Source organism: Lepidothrix coronata, unplaced genomic scaffold (assembly GCF_001604755.1).
Source record: "Lepidothrix coronata isolate B3197 unplaced genomic scaffold, Lepidothrix_coronata-1.0 Scaffold24, whole genome shotgun sequence".
NCBI lineage: Eukaryota > Metazoa > Chordata > Aves > Passeriformes > Pipridae > Lepidothrix > Lepidothrix coronata.
The window spans coordinates 4,420,294-4,445,929 of NW_016690204.1; the positions used below are offsets into that span (position 1 = coordinate 4,420,294).

Below are 25,636 nucleotides of genomic sequence, written 5' to 3' on the forward strand. Positions count from 1 at the left end.
CATCTAAGATCACACAAAAAAATAATTTAGTTGTATTAGGAGGAGGTGCACACATGTATATGAGGTTTTATAACCTACAGATGTCTGTTTGTATAACTTGTTTTTGTGGAAATTACTCTTACTGCAGATACAGACACACTATTTAAAAATTCAGCTGCATTTAATTTTCTGTTCATTTTATCGAATCCTACCTAAAATGTGGGTGATTTCTTTCTAAACTTGATTAAGATTTCTCTTGAACAATTGGCTCCTGCTCTTTGATGGATCCCACTGTTCTTTTTCTGTTTGCCCGAGCCACAGACATATATAAAACATGGAGAGGAAAATTACAGTGAGTTGCTCTGGGGAATTTGCCTAAATTCCTTCCCTGCATCTTTCTTTCCATCCTTCTTCCCTTACTCATTCAAATCATCCCATTTCTGTTCCTTTATAGAGCAGGATTGCAAGAGCCTGTGTTTGGCAATAAGTTACCACAGGTATGACACAGTGACTGATGGAAAAGCCTCGTTGTGCTGAATGTAGACTCTTGTAAAATCATAGTAATACTCAAATAATTATGTTGAGAAAATGGATTCTGTGTGTATAAATTACAAAAATAGTCCACCAGTTGCATTTATTCACAGATTGTGATTTGTGTAGTGTAGTGAAACTATTCTTATTTTTTAAAACTACTTAAGGTGTTGTAACACTGTTTTATCATTGCTTTGGAAGCAGCAAATATGGGAGCACAGATGAGACAGACATTTTTTCATTATATTGTCTGAATTCGTTATTTCAGCTGAATTTTCAAAATAATAATTCAAAGCATAACAGTCAGGTACTTACTGTATGAATGTACAGACTGAGGGAGGAAAAAACATTCCTAAAACATTTCTAATACATAAGAAGCAAAAATTGTTGTTTATTATTATGTAATTATTACATAATTTTGTTGTAAATATTTTATTTTGTAATATAGTCTAAGGCATGAAGATAAATATTTAATGTTACTCAAGAGATGTGTATGTAGTGAAGCTTACTGGTGTATTCCTCATCTAAGATATCAGCTAAGTTCAAAATTCAAGAAAAAATGTAAAGTAGAACTTGTCTCAGAAGCTGAGTTCAGGGATTTGAATCAGATTCCCATCCCAATTCCCAATGCAAAGTCTACCTCCAAGTATTTTGGTCCTGCAGTGAAAAATTATCTGAAGTAATTGAAGTAAAACAATAAGAAAACTTAGTATGACCCCAAAACTGCAGAAACCAAGCCCCATAAAAATAATTTCCTTAAGCAGGTTTTAATGTGTAATTTATGACAGCTCATTTTAAAATTATGAGTTCATGACATGGGATGGTAGGGGATTATATTTTTCCTGGCACCCAAATTCATGCTGCATTTTAGTTCTCCAGAGAATTCAGGCAAATTCAATACCTTCAATCTCTTTTTATTTGTATTGCTTTATACTCATTCTTTCCGGGGCTCTCACAAATGTCAAACGGTTGAATCCAAAACGTCTTAATAAAAGTTCAGAGCCAAGCTTCACTGTTCAGCAGACATTCTTTGATGAAAGCAAATTAAAATGCAGGCATAAAAAGGAACGTAGCACCTATGTTTAGGCAGCAGGAAAGGGTCTGTCACCGCAGACTGACCAGTTTTCTGGGGGGATAGTTAACTAAAGGAAAGAAAACCAACCCTCACAGAGGCCACCAGATGCAGATTCATGAGCAGCTGATATGTGAACAGCCTGTCTCATTTTTGCCTGATTCAGAGCTGCTCGTGGTGGCCTGCTCTCAATTCCATATCACAGTTGGGTTGACATGGAGTGGCTCTCACTTTCAAGTCAGGGGTTTTAGGAATGGACAGCAGGACAAGGGAGGGAGTCCCACACGTGGTGAATAAAATCATGTCATGCTGCAGATTGACCTGCAGTCTGCTACACATTGTCAGGACTGGATCGTGAAAACAGGTTTAATATCTTCCTCGTGCTTTTAGAATTTGTGCTCCCTCATATCAGCACTCAGGGAAAAAAAAAATTAAAGAAAAAGGGGAAAAATGCTATATTTAGCACTCAAAAACCAGGAGGGAAGAACAGATAAATTTGTATCATCTCTCACCTTTCTCCCTGTGGCAGAGGCCAGACCAAGTGAGCAGCCTGCATTGTCTTCCCTCAGCCTCGCTGTTTATTGCCTCAGTTTGCACTTGGTGACATTATTTGACATCCTGTATGCACATACCTGCAAGCAATATGTGCCTATTATACATTTTTTGGCAGTAATAGCCTTCTATTGGTTTATAAAAATCAAATGATCTGAAATGAGAAAGCGTTTTGTCTCGCTGCCTCTGTGTGTGCTCAGAGGAGCAGCTCCCTGCAAAGGAGGGAGCACGTAGGGTATTATGAAATCCTCATTCCTGCCTGATTCCAGAGCTTGTGTGACACAATTGCTGCTGGCAGGGAGCTGACCGGGAGCAGGGAGGGAAATGTCCTGTTCTCTGTGTGAGCGCTTGAAAAAAATCGGGAAGAGCGTTCCTCGAGTGAGCTGACAATTCAAAGCCTGGAGTTCCTAATGAGCTGTCAGGATATGTAAAACTTATGTTTATTCTCGGGGTGATGTGGCATTATCGGCTGAACGACTGATTTCCAAACCCAACCTGCTTCAAAGCTTCAAAGCCACGAAGGTTTACACGTGTTAGGGATGAAAGCGATTCTGCCAAGCACGGTGGTGGAAGGGGAAGTAGCTTGTAAAAGTGGTTGAAACTGCTTTTCTGCAAAGAGGGAGTTTTGATTTGTAAAATCCAAATAGAAACCCCACAAAAGATGCTGTAGTAACAATGTACTACTGTTACAGTAAAGGCTGACACATCGTGGCCTGTTCTTCGTGCTTCAGCAGAATATCTTGGGTGAATGCAGCCTTCCAAAAAAAAAAAAAAAGGAAAAAGAGAAAAAAAAATCAATCTATTAAAGCGAACACTTCAGCAAAAAAGTGAATTTTATTGAAAGCTGAGCGAGCTGATACTGTCCTGTTCAGCTCTTGGTTAAGGTGGGGGTAGGTGGGGAAGGCACCACAAGAGCCCCCTGTCCCAGAGGGCGATGGGGGGAGAATTGTAATTGGGACGTAAATCGTGTTTGTGTTATCTGCAGAGCTGGGCTGTGCCTGTTAATTGGCATGCTGAGATCATTTTGAAATGGTTGATATAACACCGTGGTCCATTGAACAGGAAGCTCTGCTGTTTTCACAGTTTGATAATCAATGCATCACTGCACACAATTCCTTTCCAATGTGTGTTTGTTTGTCCTGTTTGCTTAATTGAACAGCTGGAATTACTGTTACATGCAACTGAATGTTAATTCATGGAAGAAGAGAATTTTGCTTCTTCATTATAATTTTATGTATAAATTGGAAACCTATGTAACATTAAGTGTTAATTGAGTGCACAAATTCATAGGTTTAATCAGCCAGGCATGATAAATCATATTTTGTACTAAAAAAGAATTGATTATTAGCTGAGTTTGTCTTTTAAGTTGGGCGTTGCTGTATGAATATACATACACCTTGTTTGTAAGAACAATTACTACTTGAAAACTTGGAGAAGAATACAGTGTTGCCTTGTAAAAAAGCCTTATGTTCATCATCAGAGTTCATAGCTTTCTCCTGATCTCTGGGACAAATCTTAAAAGTCGGTGGTGAAAAATTTTATTTAACGATTCACTGAAATATTTCCTTGACGTCGCCCTGCATTATTTCCTATGCATTTTAACCCCTCAGCTGAACTGCAGCATGACAGTACTCTTTCAGCTGTTGTTAAATTTTGCAAAATTTTGTTATTTGAAGTGCTGTAGCAACCCAGTTAGAGCGTGAGTTTGTGTTTCAGGGTGGTTATGCTGCCTACCGGTATGCCCAGCCTGCCACTGCCACTGCAGCTGCCTACAGTGACAGGTAAGACCTCGTTTCCTGCTCATCAATATTTGACCAGTGGAAGTTGAAGATGATTCTATAAATCTGCCTTGTTGAAGTCTCATAACTGTCTTGTTGCTCTGCAGATAATTGTGATATCTAAAGCAGGCTGTTTTATTATAATCCATGAATAGCCACAAATTGGGAGATTTTGGGCCTTAATTGAGAATCAGGCATGAGATGTGCACATTGCCAAGCTGTGGATCATCCAGTTAACATCTGTGACCCTTGTACAATGTAGATAAGTATATGTACAGATTCATGATGGTCTGCTGCTAAAGATCATTATTTGTCTTAGGAGTATTATTTCAGTTGATTTAGAACCTTGAACCTATTGAGTGCCCTCAATTCTCATTGACGTTGTTTTAGTCAGTGGAAATTGAGAATGAACTGTGTCTAAGCTTGAACTATCCAATGCAAAACAATATTTTTTTTCCATTTGCTTTCTTTCCAGGAATTAGATTTTTTTTTCAATACTGAAAAAAAAAAAGGTTTTTTCTTCTTTTGCTCTGTATTTTTATCCTCAAAATATAAACCGCATTTAGTGGAAATAAGATCAGAAAAGAAAGATTATTAAAATCTGCACATGCAAAGACTTAACTTCTATCAACTAAGAGCAATGTCACATATATCAGTGTGTCTTCTTGAAAGATGAAAATTGGGAACCTTTGGAAGTCAATGTCTAAATTGCTGTTGACTTCAGTAGGAATAGGATTTTGTCAAATTGCAGAAAATTAAGTCTTTGCGGTGTGTGGGCATGATTTCTGAAATGAGAAGGGAGAATATCCTATGTTTTCTTCACAAATTGTACCTTTAAAATCTATTCTATCTCTAATGATTTTCAAGTACTTGGGAGAGTGTACAGTTGTAAAAGGAGGATATATATATCATGACAGACAGAAACACACATGTAGTTGATAGCAGCGAGAAGTAAGGTCACACTTCTCAATACCTGATATAAGAAAATTTTCCCTTGGAATCATGGAAATAATTTCTCAAGTCTTCAATATGTACTGAAAAATTTCTTTAGATGCTAAATTAGACAATGCTATAAATGTTTCTGCTTCTTAAAGAAATCAAGAGATCAAGAAATTTTAGTGCACAATTTCTTAGATTGAAGTGCTGTTCATGGATTCTGTATTTTTAGACCAAAGTCCCATGGTATGAATGTTACAATGCTGTGCATGCATATTTGCCTTTCAAGTGCTTATTATTCTGGGTAATGAAGATATATTTCTTAAAGTTATGTGAATAAAATAATTTGCATGTATGGCTGAGGCATGCTGTGTCAGACAGGTAAGCAAGCTACTTTCTATTCATTTTGGGTCAGTAATTATCAACTAGATTTGTGCTGGATGCACTTTGTTTGCAATGTACTGTTTCTACTTAGGATAACCTGCCCAGGTGAAGTGCTACTCAATAGTCTCATTTCATTTCCACAAAGGTGTGTTAGCATGTTGCAGCTCTAATATTTTTCTGTGAGCTTATAATGCAAAACAACTCCTCCTTCTAAAAAATCTTACTAAACCAAAAGGACACAATTATAAATAACCTCTTGTGGTTAGTCAGGTTTTGCCAGCTCAGGTGTCCCTGGATCATTTTATAGGGTGTTTATTCCTATGAATTAAACCTATACATTATATAGACACACTGAACCAATACCAAGATGACTTTTAAATGCTTTAATTATGAATCAATGTACCTTCTCATAAAAGAAATCAAATGCTGGAACATAAAATATCAGTTGGTCACATGTTCTGCTATGGCAGAACATCACAAAGAGTTATGCTGCCAAAAAAGGTAAAGGATTTGTTTAGGAAGATAGTGCTCTTAAATGCTGTAAAGGAAGCTTGAGATGGAATCAGTAATAATGCAGTTGTTACAATCCTTAATTATTTTTCTGAAAAAATTGTCTAATTTTCAGATACACTCTGTGTCTAATTAGAATTGTAATAACCTGTCTTTGCTTGCATAATTTTAAATATCTGAAATTAATTTTACATCTTTTGGATTTTTTTAATTTAGCTTCTCGTTTTAAACCGTGGTTAACCCTCATCTTCGATCTGCTTCCCCCCAATGAATACCTTTCCAAATCTCATAACTGAATTTCCTTATGAGAGAATCCCAAAACTAGCATAGAGAACAAAACAAATAACAATCTGCTCAAACATTTCTTTGCATGTGNGTCATTCTTCAGTCCACACCTAAAACGTGGGAGGGCTCAGAAACACGAGAACCTTCCAAGCCTTGTCCCCAGCAGCTGCAGAAGCCCCTGGGTGGTGATCTGGTTTAACCGTGTCCCTTGGTCGGGCTCACTGTTCACTGCAAGATTTTCCAGCCTGCTCTCAGGGCTCCTGACCTGTGATACTGCAGCTGGCAAAAGTCCACGACAAAATACTCACACAGAGGTTTAAGATATTTTTTTTCTTTTCTGTGTGAGCTGCTGAGCAAGAATGAGGCAGATCAGGGGTATGGGACAAGACTACCAATAGCTGCCGCCACCCCCACCTTTACCTCAAAACTAGGATGGTGTTGAGGGTGGAGCACTCGCTTGATTCCCAAGGGAAAAGCAGATATAATTACCTGAGCAACATTCCCTTGACCTCAGGTAGAAGTCCATCAGGTTCCCTGGAAGGCCCTGTTCTGATGTGAAAAGCAAGGATCTGCAGACAGCACTGAAATTTTTCTTTCAAGTACCAAAGATTTGTTGAGTTTTGCAAATGGAACTCACAGAACCAGAACGAGAAGTGGAGAAATGACTTTTCCAAGGGCAAAAGAGTCTCCCGGGAGCAGTGAGTTGTTCCTTCCAGTTCTCTACGTGCTGGAACACTCCTTGATACCTTTTAAAAAGTTTGGCTATCTAGTGATGAAATATCTTTTCATCTCTCATCTTTATTTGTGATATAAACAGTACAAATGCCAGACCAGTGCTGGTGATTGTATTTGGTTGGAATTAATGCAGGTGGTGTCTGCTTGGATACATTACCAAGAGCTTCTCTGAGGCAGCAAATACCTCTGGGAACATGATATAGAAATACCACAAAGGTTTGCCACAGCCCTGCTCCAAAATTTGAGCCAGCACAAAGAGCTGGTGGATTGTTTCTCTTTAATTCTTCCAAAGTTTTACTCCATGAGCAGAACAAATTTTTTTTTTTAAACCTTAACACCATATGAGTGGAAGAAAAGGAAAGGGCAACTTCTGTATTCTGCAGTGCTGGGTATAATTCATGTAGTTTTTAATATCATTCCTCTGTTTGTTGCTAATAAGGCAGGCATAATTCTCAATACTAGAGAAGGTTTGGAACCTTGATTAATTTATGTTCACAAAATGCTTTGAGATCCTTGAGTGAAAGGAAGTATTGGAAATAAAAACTGAGGAAAATTAAATCTCAAAATTCATATAAAATTTTTAAAATGTTCGTAACAGGAAAAAACAACCAAAAATATCAATCATTTAGAGTCAGTTTGAACATATACAATCAACATGCAGTACATCTAAGATCACACAAAAAAATAATTTAGTTGTATTAGGAGGAGGTGCACACATGTATATGAGGTTTTATAACCTACAGATGTCTGTTTGTATAACTTGTTTTTGTGGAAATTACTCTTACTGCAGATACAGACACACTATTTAAAAATTCAGCTGCATTTAATTTTCTGTTCATTTTATCGAATCCTACCTAAAATGTGGGTGATTTCTTTCTAAACTTGATTAAGATTTCTCTTGAACAATTGGCTCCTGCTCTTTGATGGATCCCACTGTTCTTTTTCTGTTTGCCCGAGCCACAGACATATATAAAACATGGAGAGGAAAATTACAGTGAGTTGCTCTGGGGAATTTGCCTAAATTCCTTCCCTGCATCTTTCTTTCCATCCTTCTTCCCTTACTCATTCAAATCATCCCATTTCTGTTCCTTTATAGAGCAGGATTGCAAGAGCCTGTGTTTGGCAATAAGTTACCACAGGTATGACACAGTGACTGATGGAAAAGCCTCGTTGTGCTGAATGTAGACTCTTGTAAAATCATAGTAATACTCAAATAATTATGTTGAGAAAATGGATTCTGTGTGTATAAATTACAAAAATAGTCCACCAGTTGCATTTATTCACAGATTGTGATTTGTGTAGTGTAGTGAAACTATTCTTATTTTTTAAAACTACTTAAGGTGTTGTAACACTGTTTTATCATTGCTTTGGAAGCAGCAAATATGGGAGCACAGATGAGACAGACATTTTTTCATTATATTGTCTGAATTCGTTATTTCAGCTGAATTTTCAAAATAATAATTCAAAGCATAACAGTCAGGTACTTACTGTATGAATGTACAGACTGAGGGAGGAAAAAACATTCCTAAAACATTTCTAATACATAAGAAGCAAAAATTGTTGTTTATTATTATGTAATTATTACATAATTTTGTTGTAAATATTTTATTTTGTAATATAGTCTAAGGCATGAAGATAAATATTTAATGTTACTCAAGAGATGTGTATGTAGTGAAGCTTACTGGTGTATTCCTCATCTAAGATATCAGCTAAGTTCAAAATTCAAGAAAAAATGTAAAGTAGAACTTGTCTCAGAAGCTGAGTTCAGGGATTTGAATCAGATTCCCATCCCAATTCCCAATGCAAAGTCTACCTCCAAGTATTTTGGTCCTGCAGTGAAAAATTATCTGAAGTAATTGAAGTAAAACAATAAGAAAACTTAGTATGACCCCAAAACTGCAGAAACCAAGCCCCATAAAAATAATTTCCTTAAGCAGGTTTTAATGTGTAATTTATGACAGCTCATTTTAAAATTATGAGTTCATGACATGGGATGGTAGGGGATTATATTTTTCCTGGCACCCAAATTCATGCTGCATTTTAGTTCTCCAGAGAATTCAGGCAAATTCAATACCTTCAATCTCTTTTTATTTGTATTGCTTTATACTCATTCTTTCCGGGGCTCTCACAAATGTCAAACGGTTGAATCCAAAACGTCTTAATAAAAGTTCAGAGCCAAGCTTCACTGTTCAGCAGACATTCTTTGATGAAAGCAAATTAAAATGCAGGCATAAAAAGGAACGTAGCACCTATGTTTAGGCAGCAGGAAAGGGTCTGTCACCGCAGACTGACCAGTTTTTTGGGGGGATAGTTAACTAAAGGAAAGAAAACCAACCCTCACAGAGGCCACCAGATGCAGATTCATGAGCAGCTGATATGTGAACAGCCTGTCTCATTTTTGCCTGATTCAGAGCTGCTCGTGGTGGCCTGCTCTCAATTCCATATCACAGTTGGGTTGACATGGAGTGGCTCTCACTTTCAAGTCAGGGGTTTTAGGAATGGACAGCAGGACAAGGGAGGGAGTCCCACACGTGGTGAATAAAATCATGTCATGCTGCAGATTGACCTGCAGTCTGCTACACATTGTCAGGACTGGATCGTGAAAACAGGTTTTATATCTTCCTCGTGCTTTTAGAATTTGTGCTCCCTCATATCAGCACTCAGGGAAAAAAAAAATTAAAGAAAAAGGGGAAAAATGCTATATTTAGCACTCAAAAACCAGGAGGGAAGAACAGATAAATTTGTATCATCTCTCACCTTTCTCCCTGTGGCAGAGGCCAGACCAAGTGAGCAGCCTGCATTGTCTTCCCTCAGCCTCGCTGTTTATTGCCTCAGTTTGCACTTGGTGACATTATTTGACATCCTGTATGCACATACCTGCAAGCAATATGTGCCTATTATACATTTTTTGGCAGTAATAGCCTTCTATTGGTTTATAAAAATCAAATGATCTGAAATGAGAAAGCGTTTTGTCTCGCTGCCTCTGTGTGTGCTCAGAGGAGCAGCTCCCTGCAAAGGAGGGAGCACGTAGGGTATTATGAAATCCTCATTCCTGCCTGATTCCAGAGCTTGTGTGACACAATTGCTGCTGGCAGGGAGCTGACCGGGAGCAGGGAGGGAAATGTCCTGTTCTCTGTGTGAGCGCTTGAAAAAAATCGGGAAGAGCGTTCCTCGAGTGAGCTGACAATTCAAAGCCTGGAGTTCCTAATGAGCTGTCAGGATATGTAAAACTTATGTTTATTCTCGGGGTGATGTGGCATTATCGGCTGAACGACTGATTTCCAAACCCAACCTGCTTCAAAGCTTCAAAGCCACGAAGGTTTACACGTGTTAGGGATGAAAGCGATTCTGCCAAGCACGGTGGTGGAAGGGGAAGTAGCTTGTAAAAGTGGTTGAAACTGCTTTTCTGCAAAGAGGGAGTTTTGATTTGTAAAATCCAAATAGAAACCCCACAAAAGATGCTGTAGTAACAATGTACTACTGTTACAGTAAAGGCTGACACATCGTGGCCTGTTCTTCGTGCTTCAGCAGAATATCTTGGGTGAATGCAGCCTTCCAAAAAAAAAAAAAAAGGAAAAAGAGAAAAAAAAATCAATCTATTAAAGCGAACACTTCAGCAAAAAAGTGAATTTTATTGAAAGTTGAGCGAGCTGATACTGTCCTGTTCAGCTCTTGGTTAAGGTGGGGGTAGGTGGGGAAGGCACCACAAGAGCCCCCTGTCCCAGAGGGCGATGGGGGGAGAATTGTAATTGGGACGTAAATCGTGTTTGTGTTATCTGCAGAGCTGGGCTGTGCCTGTTAATTGGCATGCTGAGATCATTTTGAAATGGTTGATATAACACCGTGGTCCATTGAACAGGAAGCTCTGCTGTTTTCACAGTTTGATAATCAATGCATCACTGCACACAATTCCTTTCCAATGTGTGTTTGTTTGTCCTGTTTGCTTAATTGAACAGCTGGAATTACTGTTACATGCAACTGAATGTTAATTCATGGAAGAAGAGAATTTTGCTTCTTCATTATAATTTTATGTATAAATTGGAAACCTATGTAACATTAAGTGTTAATTGAGTGCACAAATTCATAGGTTTAATCAGCCAGGCATGATAAATCATATTTTGTACTAAAAAAGAATTGATTATTAGCTGAGTTTGTCTTTTAAGTTGGGCGTTGCTGTATGAATATACATACACCTTGTTTGTAAGAACAATTACTACTTGAAAACTTGGAGAAGAATACAGTGTTGCCTTGTAAAAAAGCCTTATGTTCATCATCAGAGTTCATAGCTTTCTCCTGATCTCTGGGACAAATCTTAAAAGTCGGTGGTGAAAAATTTTATTTAACGATTCACTGAAATATTTCCTTGACGTCGCCCTGCATTATTTCCTATGCATTTTAACCCCTCAGCTGAACTGCAGCATGACAGTACTCTTTCAGCTGTTGTTAAATTTTGCAAAATTTTGTTATTTGAAGTGCTGTAGCAACCCAGTTAGAGCGTGAGTTTGTGTTTCAGGGTGGTTATGCTGCCTACCGGTATGCCCAGCCTGCCACTGCCACTGCAGCTGCCTACAGTGACAGGTAAGACCTCGTTTCCTGCTCATCAATATTTGACCAGTGGAAGTTGAAGATGATTCTATAAATCTGCCTTGTTGAAGTCTCATAACTGTCTTGTTGCTCTGCAGATAATTGTGATATCTAAAGCAGGCTGTTTTATTATAATCCATGAATAGCCACAAATTGGGAGATTTTGGGCCTTAATTGAGAATCAGGCATGAGATGTGCACATTGCCAAGCTGTGGATCATCCAGTTAACATCTGTGACCCTTGTACAATGTAGATAAGTATATGTACAGATTCATGATGGTCTGCTGCTAAAGATCATTATTTGTCTTAGGAGTATTATTTCAGTTGATTTAGAACCTTGAACCTATTGAGTGCCCTCAATTCTCATTGACGTTGTTTTAGTCAGTGGAAATTGAGAATGAACTGTGTCTAAGCTTGAACTATCCAATGCAAACCAATATTTTTTTCCATTTGCTTTCTTTCCAGGAATTAGATTTTTTTTTCAATACTGAAAAAAAAAAAGGTTTTTTCTTCTTTTGCTCTGTATTTTTATCCTCAAAATATAAACCGCATTTAGTGGAAATAAGATCAGAAAAGAAAGATTATTAAAATCTGCACATGCAAAGACTTAACTTCTATCAACTAAGAGCAATGTCACATATATCAGTGTGTCTTCTTGAAAGATGAAAATTGGGAACCTTTGGAAGTCAATGTCTAAATTGCTGTTGACTTCAGTAGGAATAGGATTTTGTCAAATTGCAGAAAATTAAGTCTTTGCGGTGTGTGGGCATGATTTCTGAAATGAGAAGGGAGAATATCCTATGTTTTCTTCACAAATTGTACCTTTAAAATCTATTCTATCTCTAATGATTTTCAAGTACTTGGGAGAGTGTACAGTTGTAAAAGGAGGATATATATATCATGACAGACAGAAACACACATGTAGTTGATAGCAGCGAGAAGTAAGGTCACACTTCTCAATACCTGATATAAGAAAATTTTCCCTTGGAATCATGGAAATAATTTCTCAAGTCTTCAATATGTACTGAAAAATTTCTTTAGATGCTAAATTAGACAATGCTATAAATGTTTCTGCTTCTTAAAGAAATCAAGAGATCAAGAAATTTTAGTGCACAATTTCTTAGATTGAAGTGCTGTTCATGGATTCTGTATTTTTAGACCAAAGTCCCATGGTATGAATGTTACAATGCTGTGCATGCATATTTGCCTTTCAAGTGCTTATTATTCTGGGTAATGAAGATATATTTCTTAAAGTTATGTGAATAAAATAATTTGCATGTATGGCTGAGGCATGCTGTGTCAGACAGGTAAGCAAGCTACTTTCTATTCATTTTGGGTCAGTAATTATCAACTAGATTTGTGCTGGATGCACTTTGTTTGCAATGTACTGTTTCTACTTAGGATAACCTGCCCAGGTGAAGTGCTACTCAATAGTCTCATTTCATTTCCACAAAGGTGTGTTAGCATGTTGCAGCTCTAATATTTTTCTGTGAGCTTATAATGCAAAACAACTCCTCCTTCTAAAAAATCTTACTAAACCAAAAGGACACAATTATAAATAACCTCTTGTGGTTAGTCAGGTTTTGCCAGCTCAGGTGTCCCTGGATCATTTTATAGGGTGTTTATTCCTATGAATTAAACCTATACATTATATAGACACACTGAACCAATACCAAGATGACTTTTAAATGCTTTAATTATGAATCAATGTACCTTCTCATAAAAGAAATCAAATGCTGGAACATAAAATATCAGTTGGTCACATGTTCTGCTATGGCAGAACATCACAAAGAGTTATGCTGCCAAAAAAGGTAAAGGATTTGTTTAGGAAGATAGTGCTCTTAAATGCTGTAAAGGAAGCTTGAGATGGAATCAGTAATAATGCAGTTGTTACAATCCTTAATTATTTTTCTGAAAAAATTGTCTAATTTTCAGATACACTCTGTGTCTAATTAGAATTGTAATAACCTGTCTTTGCTTGCATAATTTTAAATATCTGAAATTAATTTTACATCTTTTGGATTTTTTTAATTTAGCTTCTCGTTTTAAACCGTGGTTAACCCTCATCTTCGATCTGCTTCCCCCCAATGAATACCTTTACAAATCTCATAACTGAATTTCCTTATGAGAGAATCCCAAAACTAGCATAGAGAACAAAACAAATAACAATCTGCTCAAACATTTCTTTGCATGTGGGAAACTATGTGCAAACATGGATACCTCTGATTACTCACAACTGCAGTTTGTTTAATTTGATTAACTTTTCGTTCATTTTTTAAATGAATTTAATTTAGCAACTTTTGTGAAATTACTAATATTGAAAGTGCTGGAATATAGTTCAGTACAACTGCTTCTATCTTTTCTTCTCAATGTAATAATCATCTGCATTCCTCTGACAACACTGAAGATTCCATATCTCCTTATACACTTATTTAGTGTTCATTTGAGCCCCTGTTTAATTTAAATACACATGAGCTATATTTATTGTTTATGTAAAAAAATGGTGGCCAGAGAAATTAATTGAGAACTAGTGAGTATTTACTATTGAAGCAGTGACATATCATGGAAATACTATTTCATTCTAAGTTAAAAAGTAAGAAAAGCTTTATTTTTCTGATCACCACTCATATACAGGATGAATGGCAGTGTTCCATATTTGAAATGCTTCTTAAGTCAGGAGATGGAAAGAGGAAATCTTTAGATTGGAGACATGTTTTGGTAAATTAAAAATAAAGGTTAACAGAAAGATTTGGGACTCCAGAATCAATACACCAAGTCGATGGATAATGATCACTGTCAGAGGGCTCTATGTGAAGAAATGCAATGGTATCCTTGTTTGTCACAGTTGGAAATGTTGCTGGAAATAGGCAAGGAACAGATATATAGAGAAGAATCAGGTGGCAGGGAAATATCATTGAACCAATCAATGCAAACCCCGAAGTATTTGTTAAGACAGGTCATGTGCTCATAAGCCCAGTTTCACAACAGAGGTAGACCTTGCAGATCCCTCCAGTCATTTCTTAGGATCAAAACCACCAAGGAAACAGGTGCATTTTGTTTTATTTTTGAGGCAATGCAATAGCTGAATATAACTTCAAAAACATTTAGAATTGAATTTTGATACCATGTGATCTATCATCATACTAAATTGCAGTTAAAGATTTGAAGGTCTTTGCATAAGTGGATCAAGGAAAAATCATGTTTAACTTGCCAAGATTTAAAATATTTCTGTAAAGTTTTCCAACTAGTATAACTGCTAAAAGGGGACCTATCAATCTATATATGTTCTTCACCATTCTGGAGCTTTGCCTGCCAAACTCTTTAAACTGAGCACGTTTGGAAACAACAATTGTAAGGATGTGCAAAAGACACTAAATCAGACGTCAGTAAAATATTTGTACAGCTTTTATTCATCTTTTATTCAATATATTTAAAAAAAATAATAAAAAAAGTTGTTAGATTTCTGTCCAAGTCTAAAGTGAGAGAAACTAGCCAAGTCATCAAATTTTATATTCATGAGGTAGAACAAGTCAAAGCATGGCAGTGGGGCGTATTGTCATTTTGTCATTGCATGTTCACTTGGTGTTGCTGGTATGTCTGTAATGCTGTACTGGATTTGACAGATCCATCACATAGCTCAGTGAATGGCTTGCTTGAATTAAGCCTATGGGCAGACTTATTCACATTGATTGGCTATTGGTTTTGTGTTCTATGATTTGATTATTGCATCTTCGATCCGAGTACGAAATATGTTCCTTTCTTGCATATTAACTTTGTCAGCAATATTTATGAAAGTGTCTGTGGTAGTGTGGTAAAGCAAACCCCCGACAGCAGTGAGTGTGAAAGGCAGATCATCCCCCTTGTGCTGCTTGCTCCCCCTGTGCCCAGAGCTGAGGTGTGTTTATATATGTATGGTTGTCTATCCATATATACACACACTCTCCCCATCCATCACACATGCACACACACACAGATGTACCCAGGGATTGTGCTCTCAGCATAATTCCCTTCTCCTGGTGCAAATTTAAACCTCACTCCAAACAATGGGAAGATTCCCATTGACTTCTTTGTTGTCTGGATTAGATCCCTCATCACTGGAAGCTGATTTTTTTTTTCCACTATTTTTTTAAAAAAAAAGAAAAAGGCATATTCCAAAATATTTTGCGCATAGCACTTTGTAGTATAAAATATATTTTATTTTTTTCCTCCACTATGAGTTTGTGTTACATGTTCTGTGGTCATACCTAGGATTTTATATGAAATTTGAGAGAAGAGGTTTTTTCATATGGAAATTATGTATATTCCAGATCTGAAATCTTACTCCTGGTAAAATCCTGACGTTCCAGTAATTTACACTTTTAACATAACTATGTGTATTATTCAGTTTTGTCAAACAAGTAGTGTTTACTGAGTTAGAGTTAAATATATTTTCCAGTTCTCTTTGGGCAAGTAGTTGAGAGTAATACTTGATATTTGTCGTCAGATTATCTTAAAATAGAATAGGTACAGATTTGATTTAATTGGAAACGTACTCATTAAAGAATGAGAAATTAGAATGAAGAATAAAAATACACAAAATACAAAATATGAGCTTCTCTAGCTGTTTTTTTAAAATATATTGTAGACTATAGGATCTTCTATTTCATGAATAAACAATGAAAACCACTATAGTTTTATTCAAATTATTTTATCTTTTTGAGGATCTTCCTAGAGATATATACTAAAAAAATAAGATTTTGAGTGCATATAAAATATAATAACATCTTCAGCCAGAATTTAATTTTCCATTAAATAATTTTATAGAAGCATAAATATTTTAACATGTAGTGCTTCATTCGTTTCATGACTCTACTTTCTAAGATTTAGGAGAAAAAGCTCTATACACAGTTTTAATTTCTAAATGAATCAGGTTAGAAGAGGAAAAAAATTAGAATATAGTGATAACTTTACCCTTCTACTCCCAGCTGGAATCTTCAAAGCTTTTTGAATTTTGCTATACCAGTGGAATCTTGAGAAATGGGAAGGTTTGGGGGACAAGAGGGTCCATAAACAAGAATTGTATAACCCATATCCTAGGCTACTCAAATTTTGAAAGGCTCGGTTAGCATCCTTGACCAGGTACAGAGGGTTTGTTTAGCTTTTGTAACAGCAACAGTGGAGCATATATTTAATAATTTTCTTCTGCAAATGCTTAGGTTTGATGTGGTGGTGTTTGATTGGTCTAGCTTTTTTCCTGGATATCCCATATGGTAGCTAAAACTTGTTTATTCCCTATTATTGCAAATACAAATCAAATCATTCACTTGGCTGTTACAGGGAGGTAATGGGTTTGGCCATCTGCCTATTAGACTTTGTCTGTCTGATCCGTGGTAAACTAGTAGGTCACTGTCATCATGTTAATATTCCATGATCCATATTCATCCTTCAGATCACAGTTTTGGGAATAAATAGAGTATATGACTCATGCTCTAACCATAACAGTACCTTTTAGTGAATGAGTTAGAAAGTAAAAGTGGGTGATTCTCAATAATGAAAATGTAGTAGAAAAAAAAAAAAAAGAGTTTGAAATTCTGTGAGCAGGGATTTTGATGTAGTAAGGAACTTCCTGAAATAGGAATTTCCTGAAATAAAAATGTGTTGTATACAGGACTTTCCAATGATTGAAACATGGTTCATTCTAGAATATTGTAGATGTAGTGCTTTTTGGGGAGACACAGTGAGTCATATCAATGTAGGAAAACATTGCAAGCAATTACATTTCATAAAAAATATAATCTTCTACCAATTCTAGAAAGCTGCTTTGGTATTTTGATACAATTCTCTAATACTCAGTGGAATTAATATGTTTACTGATACTCTGAAGGCTTGATTCATCTGTGTGTAGTGTGACTATTCATGTAATACCCATGGAACTATTAAAACCACTCCACTAGTTCAAAACTGAGGTGATACAGTAGTGAAAAAGCTTAGTGGTACTGCCAAGAATTATGGTAAACACCAATTATTAAACTTTTATCCTGTCAGAGCTTGTTCCCCTCATACCCTACTTCTCTTAACTGTAATGTCCGTTCTCCTTCATTGTAATCTTGAAGGATATTTTAAGAATCCCCCTGTACAAGGAAAGGTTTGGCTATGACTGTAAGATCTGGTTTGACATCCGTGCTGGAAATCATGAAGAAAAAATTGGGAGAGAAAGTAGAGGTACACTTAAACCTAGATTTCCATCCCTGGCTTCCTCAAGTGCTCCAAGCTTAAGGTGCTCAGTATCTTTGCTTCCACCTTCTCCTTGAACACAACAAGAGCTGCTAAATGCTTATGTTCCAAAACCAAAATCAGGGCACCTCTTCTGTACACATCAACTTCAGTGTCCTCTCTTGCTTTTTGTTTAATAGATCCAGCCTATATCAGGTTATGTAGCATGACTTTTAACTTGGGAGTTTCTTACTTTAGCGTAAAAGTTGGTAGTAAATAACTGTGATTGTGAATATATTCATTTGAGGAATTTTCGTGCATACTTTTTCTCTAAAAGAGGAGAAAAAAAGGAGTGGTTAATATTTTTAAAGTAGGGTTTATCTCACTGCTAGATCACATGGACTTTGCTCTCAGAGGGTATTGGAAGAAAGCGTGGCTTTAAAATATTTCCGAGGGCTGTATTCAGCAGACTGGATAAATACGGTGTTAGGGAGTTACTAAAACATTGATTCCTAATCCAACAGACCAAAACTGTTACAGTCTATTGGGTCAATGCCTGTGACATGATGGACCATAACAGTTCCTTTGGACATGTCAGGGGCTAATTATACACTTTTTAGTTCTCAGATCATTGGCTTGATAGACCACGAAGAGGCAGATTGGAACACGCTCTAAGTATTGTCAGCCTGAGTGCTTTAAAACCGAGGAGGAATTAAGAGCATTGTGGGAGAGTCAGAGAGAAGATGAAGGAGTGAAATGTTATTAATAAAAAGTGGAATGACATGGATATGGTCTGTATGGATTAGCCGTGTAATTTGCAATGTGCTCCAGGCAAGGTGAGGAAGTATTAGAAGAACAAACTTTAAATAACAATGTTGAAGAAATTAATCAAGAAAGAGGCAATTTACACTCTTGCATGTTTTTACTGTAGCGTTTCCCACCTCAAAGGAGTCTAAAGCATTTGATTAGGTATTTAAATAGAATTTTTTTCCACATACCTTTGGGCTTGTCAAGTTTCTAATACTATAAGAACCCACCTGGGGCAAACATGAGATTGTAAGAATACAGCCGGAATGGGAATAGAACTTTTACCCACGTATCCTAAAGAAGTTTTTGCTGAAAACTGCTGTAGGGTGTTTCATATCTATGCATAAAAAAAGTAAGTCTTCATTTAAACCAAACTAGCAACCAGCCTCTAAACTTCCTTTTGCGTTTCTTCAATGAATTCTTAAATAATCCTGGCAAAGTTTTCATTTATGTGGTATTTTAGTTATAATATGAAAAAGTCATGCTGTCAAGTAATTTGTAAGGTCATTCAAAACTTAATATAATGTAAAGGGAAAGAACTCTTGTTATTCACAATTGCTAAAGAAGTTTATAATCATAACTCTGTGGAGTTAGGGGACTTTATTGTGGCTAAAATGATGGTTACTAGCAAACCACAGTAATCATTTTGAAATCAGAAACCAATAAAAAAGTATGTTTTTGAGGCATTATTTTAAAGATTATGTGATCTACATAAAGAATAAATCCCCTATAGAAATTAATGTACATTTTGTTATGTATTTTAGTAGATAAAATATTGATTCTTTACACAAGGCTGACTTCAAAATGCTGTACTCTTTGCCCTAAAGAGAATGAGCAATTTGTCCAAAGTACAGTAATAAACAAAATTTTCAAATATAAATTAGAAGACTTCAAAAATAGCCTTAATTTAGCAGTCCTGGGTCATACTGCCATCAACTTATATTGCTGACATGGAGCACTTCTGAAGTAAAATTACAGGACTACTTCTTCAAGTATTTAATTTAAGTGCATAGAGTGTGTTAATAACAGTAAAAGGCCAATAATTTTAGAGCAGTTATGCCACTGAGATCAGTATGAATTCTACTATGGATTTTTGTTGTATTCAGAATTTCACCTATTAGTTTGAGGTTCCATGTTAAAATGTTAAGATCTACTTAAAAATCACCTGTGTTCCTTGTGCAGATAAATATGCATTCTTTAGACTCTGTATTATTAATAATAAATACATTTATACTAGATATAACATAAAGTGTAATCATACATAGAAAAATTCCACTGATACAGGAGGTAATATGAATTAGACCCAAGTATATTTGTATACTGTTTAAAAAAAATAAATAAATCAGGAAATAAAATGTGTAGATCTTTAACGTGAATGGTGAAAGGGCTACAGATTTTTCCACTGGTTATTATGTGAGACATAGGTTAAAAATAAGTCTTTTTTTTTTTTTTTTTTTTTTGCAACAGCAATACTAAATTGCAAATTGCAGCATCAATTTGCTGGAAATTTTTTTTTATGCAGTGTTTGAGGGNTTTTTTTTTTTTTTTTTTTTTTTGCAACAGCAATACTAAATTGCAAATTGCAGCATCAATTTGCTGGAAATTTTTTTTTATGCAGTGTTTGAGGGGTAATGGAAGGAGGGAGGAGGGGAGTTTGTATGCAAGACATTGCCATGGCAGAATTACATCTGCCCTGTGTGCAGCGTGGACACCTTGTCTTTTCTCCAACCTGTTTTATGGCAACAATGTCAGGCTGTGCTAAAAGGAGCCTCTCTCTTGTAGCATTTGAATGGGTTATTTAGCTAGTTCAGTGTGAGGGCTAAAAAAACTGCCTGCCCATCTGCTGGGGAAAGCCTGACATGAGAATACAAATTATGAGAAAGCACCTTCTGTTGACCATTTTTCCCTTTGGGTTTTTTTGTCCTTGTTTTGTTTTTGTTTGGTTGGTTTGTTTGTTTTCTTTCTGAATAAATGGAATAATACAGGCATATCACTGGTTTTGGGAATGCACATTTCCATTAGTTTCCAGAAGAGTTAGGCGTTGTTTTTTGTTTGATTTTTTTTTCTTTTCTTGAAGGTGTGCTTTGTGCAGTTGCAAAAGTACTTCTTGGCATTAAAACAAATTATTCCTGTGCAAGAAGTTGTATGAGCGGTGGCAGGATGAAATTTAATGAGGGATTTCTTTTCTTTTCTGTCTCCTGCTGTCTTTGGCAGTCTGAGTTATGGTAGAGACATCTTGTCATTGGCTAAATCCGGCTGAAATGTCCTGTGCTGAGCACAAAGCAGACGCAAATGAGAAGCAGTGCAGAGGTTCCTAACCTGGCAGGCAAATTAAGGGCTTGGTTGAGCTGCCTGGAGGCAGGGATTTAGTGCCATTTCAGACACTCGGGGGCATGAGAGAGACCCAGGGAGGCAAAGGGGACACGGGACCTTCTGGAGTGGCAGCTGAGCCTGGGCAGATGGATGAGCTGCCTTTGCTTGGGCACTGAGGATGAGCTTTAGTGATTTCTGTGCACTAACAGTTGCAGAAGTAGCTACATTAATTTATTCTGATGCAGGGTTTTCCTTTATCTGCTTCCAAGGGCCACCTCAAAATTTCAGAAAAGAGCATTTAGTGAACTGGTCAGGAATGGTGGTGGCAGGACAGCATCACCTTTTGACAAAGAAAGCAAAATATCCTCGTCTTCCCCTTTGTCTTGGCATCTTTATTAGTGGTTAGGTTGAACAAGCAGAACAATTCTGTTTTTCAAAAACAAGCTGAACAGTTCTGCAGAAAAAAAGAAGCTGACATTGAAGAAATTAGTCTAAAAGTAAAATATATTTTCCTGATGCACATCAGGTCAAACTGGTTACTGCTAGGGTTGTTGAAGCTTGATACTGCATGAATTATTTATAGTTTTATTCTCACTTCATTTAATGTATCTTATAGGTATGGCTGTGAAGTTGTTTAGTTGTCTTGTGTTGTGATTCAAATGCTATGAGTATGATAATGTACTTTGATCTCACAGTAATGGGAATATAAAGCATGATAATAGCAAAAATCAACCTTCTAATTATAGTTATTATGCTAATCTTAAAAAGTTTAAATTCTTTGATAGCCTTGATATTTAAATTTAGGACACCAGAAGGAGGGAGTTGGGGAGGACTCAATAAAGGGATTTTAAAGGGAAACTTTGTCCTTCCTTGAATATTGCAGGAGCCATTCAAGGAGCCAGTTGTCAGCTATATTACAGTTCATAGTGAAAAAGCCCTCAACATTAGAGTCCTCATAAGAGCAGCAAAGTCTTAACATTTAGAGCACGAAGGAAAAATAATATCTTTAATAATATAATGGAGAAATGTTTAGGTGTACAACATATAACTCTACTGGGAAAAATCCTTGCTACACTCAATAGTTAGCCCCAGATCCTTGGAGAATACAGTTTGGAATAACTCCAGTGAAAATGCTTTCAGTTAAGCTGCATCAATTTTACAGGCTGAGATTCTGATCCCTGAACTCTAAATACTGGCTGTGTTTGTAAATCCCATGGTGGTCTTACCAGAAAAAGTCAGCTGATTAAATATAGTTTAAATCTTCCCGCTGTAATTTCTGTGCACTGTTGTGTTTGCCTTCATCTGAATTTCTGATGTTCTGGGGCTCTGCACTATTTGCAGCAGTTGCCATATTTTTGGGAGGGGGTCTGCACCTGTGTGTTAAGCAAAATTTTTTCTGTCTACTTTTGTGAAGTTTCTCAGCAAAGCCTAAGAATTCAGGTGTATGAAGCACAGTCACTGTATGTTAGTGGATTATGATTTCCCTTCATTTCAAATTTCCTAGAGCTAGTATGATTATTTTTAGGGAAGTCCTGATTTCTTAAAATCCTTCTTGACCTTTAGTATGGCTTCTATTTTAAGGAAGCTCTGTGTTGCCAAGGAGAGGGATTGAAAACTTCTGGGAGTGCTGGGTGAAATTAGATGTGTGTCAAGATTTTGTACTTAAGTGTGTTCTGTGTGAAATATAAATAATGTTGGAAAGTCCAACTGTCATCCAACCTTTCAGGAAGAACAGAGAACACTTGGTCATTTGCCCCTACAAGGGTTTTTTACCTTTGTAGGGGCAAAAGATGTAAACCTAAATGTATAAATTTCCAAGGCACAGCTGGGAGAGGTTCTGTACATCTGAAGAGCAGCAGAGCCAAGGACTGCAGGGGGGAAAAGTAGTAGGTTGGTGCTTTTTTAGGAATGTGTAGTAGTGCAAACACCCCTCTGGGTACATCCTTTCCCAGGCTGGGACAACTACATGGAAACTTTTAGGGGCAGAACTCAGGGTGACAGTCCATCCTCACCCTAGGCTGGAATTGTGCTTTGTGATGGTTAAATCCCTCAAGTCATAAAAACCTGGAACTGAGACCCATTCTCTGAATCTCTCCCTCTCTTTCACTTCCAGGTTCTGAATTTTCCAATAATAAAGTAGGCAAATCTCTTATGTTTCAGGCAGGATCAGTGGGGGAGTCTGTACCAAGTCTGTACCAAATCTGTTGGAAGTTTCTGTTCTTTCTGAGCTCCATTCTACTTAAGTTGCTAATGACCTTTATTTTAAAGTCTACTTAGTTGTAGAAAACTTAATAAAAGTTGTATGTACTAATGTTTAACTGAATTATTAGGGTTTCAGTATTAAAGAAAACTTTCACCCCAACTTAATAGTGAGGAGAATTCCCATTTTTTCCATGTGTGAAGGAGGCTGAAGTTCAGTATTGTACTGAAGATGGTATAAAGCAGAATTTCACTCACTGTTCTGGAATCTATTTAACATTCCAGTGGCTGGGATCACTGCTGTTAGTGTTTATGAGGATGGGAAATGTTAAAGGAATTTTGGAAGAGTTTGAAGTGAAGTCATGAATATTCCTTAGATAGAAATGCTGATAATACTCTAACCTAATTTTTCCTGATGGAGCATGTAAAGAACATGTACATCAAAAGCTAATCATTGGAATAGCAGGTACCTCAAACTCTCAGGATATGTAGATTAAAAGCAATTTAAAAAGAGAGTCAAGACTAAACGCACCTACAGAAAAGATTCCTGTAGAACTAAAAGCTAAAAATGCTTTAGTAATTACAAATAGTAATTGCTACAAATAGTAATTACAAATTGTTGGCACGCTTCTACTAATTTTCACATATATGACCTTATTTAAGCTTCCTTTCAGCGTTGATATGCATGTGGCTTCTGCATCAGGTCAGGAGGCTTTAGAATTAGTGTGTGGAAGTTTTTCCTGTACTGCTTCAGCACAGTTAATGTGACCTGTGGGAAGCAAGAAAGCAACAGAGAGCTCTTCTTGAAAAATGGGCAAGTGCTATTTTTTTAGTAAAGTACTGACAAAATAAACTTATGGAACATCTCAGGCCTCTTAATAAACTTGTGGTAGTATAAACAGGCTGAAGAAATTAGGTTATGGTATTTTTTTATTTTTTAAAATAAAGTTGAATAGTCCAGAAGACCTAATTTCTGTGAGTACATAACATTTACTGAAGTAATTTGTTATTAGTAATATTTTTCACTAGATAATATATATAATAAAAACTTTAGTCGAGCTTCACTTAAATTCCTGTTCCTCACCTGCTTAAATATTTTGGTTTAATACTCTATTAGACAAGTCTTTTAATTCAGTGACCTGCTGTAATTTAGAACAGGCTACTTTTAGTGAGGTGATAAAGCTGAACCTGAAAATATTTTGTTATTCTCTTTTAAATTTGATGCTGCAGAGTATGGGTGTGATTCTGACAGCTGAAGCTTTCCTGGCCACCTCATGCCATCAGAAAAACTTCCAAACAATACTTGGTTTTATAGTGCAAGCCCCATGCCTGTCCCAATACAAAATATTAGTTTAATAATGATTGAAGATCATTCCTGAGGGCATAAGCTCTAACTTTGCTAATGAAGAATCTTGTAATAAAAGCTCTTCTATAATAAAAAGTGCGGTACAGAAAGATGCATGTGGAAAATCATGCTTCTTTTTATTTTGAAGTTACTCTGTGAAAAATAATGCCAAGAGTGGAAATGCTGACAGAGCATAATGAGATTTCTCTCCTAAAGCTGTTGTCCATTCTACCACAGCTTGCACCTTTCTAGGACAGTTTAGCAACAAGCAAAAATTCACATGAGGTTTCTTCACAGAAGTAGTTTTGTGTATTAAACAGTCATAGCCAGGATAAGGCTCAGGCTCCAGTGATTACAGAGCTTCAGAAAAAACAATAAACTCTGTTTTATGCTACAGTGTGGCATGTTTTCATCTAACTCACAGCATCAAGGAGAGAGAAAGAAAGCACGTAGTGCATTGGATGTGCAAAAGGTCTGCTGGGGAGAAAGAGCAGGTGCCAAAACAGGGAGGTTTATGTCAGATGTGGGGCCTCAGAGGCAAGTATTTGTTAGGAGTCTGCCAAAGGGGCTACAGGGAATGGAGCAGAGGAAATTAGAACATATTCAGACCTTCTGAAGATGGTGTAATGCAGGTTCAGTAACTACCCCAAAGGAAGAAAGCGCATCTAAATCACTTAATAGTACTTCTGTTGTCCTCTCCTTCTGTTCTTGTCTGAGTTCAGGAAGCATATCAAGTGTTTAAATTTTATTTTTTTTTTCAAACTTTAAAAATATCTTTATTACCATACTGGTAAAAAACGTATTAGTTTTCAATTTGCTAGGAGAAACAAGGAATTGATATATAGGCTTGAGAGGAGCAATAGTGTGCAGAGTGTTTGCCCTTGGGAAGTAGCTGCTGGGATGGAACACAGCCATTTGGAGTCCCAGCAGCACATTTTCATGACCCACACTGTCTGGGTTTCCATCAGAGAGCTCAGACTGCCAAAGGGTGCCAGTCCTGCACTTAAAAGGATTGCACTTAGCCCAGGGTGTGAGTATCTAGCAGGCTGAATATATCCAATTGTACATTGAGATCAACGTGTTAGTCATGTTATCCTTTCAATTTTTTTTTTCTGTTAATCTCCCTTATAACCGGTAACAACTTTTAAAATTTTATTTAAACAAAAAAAAAATGTTTTCTAGTTTTTAAATCTGTGTTCTTTTACATCTGAAGTATAAACCAGTGAGCAGTAAAAATTTAGTTCTGTACTTTTGCTGTTAATACACAAATTAAATTATGAAAGTGATTCTGTATTTTAATAGAGCAGGGCTTATTGCATAATAAAGTTGGGTCCACTTACATTTCTTGTACATTTTTGAATCATTAAAAGTGTAGCAGTGATGAGGAACACTAAACCGACCTAAAACGCGTCATGAATTTTCATCATCTCTTCC

General features: G+C 36.6%; 1 protein-coding gene across 35 annotated transcripts in view; it reads left to right on the forward strand.

Annotated features, from left to right (window-relative positions):
- RBFOX1 (RNA binding protein, fox-1 homolog 1) overlaps nt 1–25,636 on the forward strand; it is a 1,165,955-nt gene that overhangs the window by 1,121,807 nt on the left and 18,512 nt on the right. For 32 of the 35 annotated variants that reach the window (XM_017808961.1, XM_017808962.1, XM_017808955.1 and 29 more), the window contains one exon: nt 3,851–3,915. In XM_017808961.1, coding sequence (XP_017664450.1) covers nt 3,851–3,915 — 65 coding nt within the window. Of the gene's footprint in view, nt 1–3,850; nt 3,916–11,275; nt 11,341–25,636 lie in introns of all 35 variants that reach the window. The other 3 variants (XM_017808958.1, XM_017808952.1, XM_017808950.1) reach the window with 1 other exon arrangement.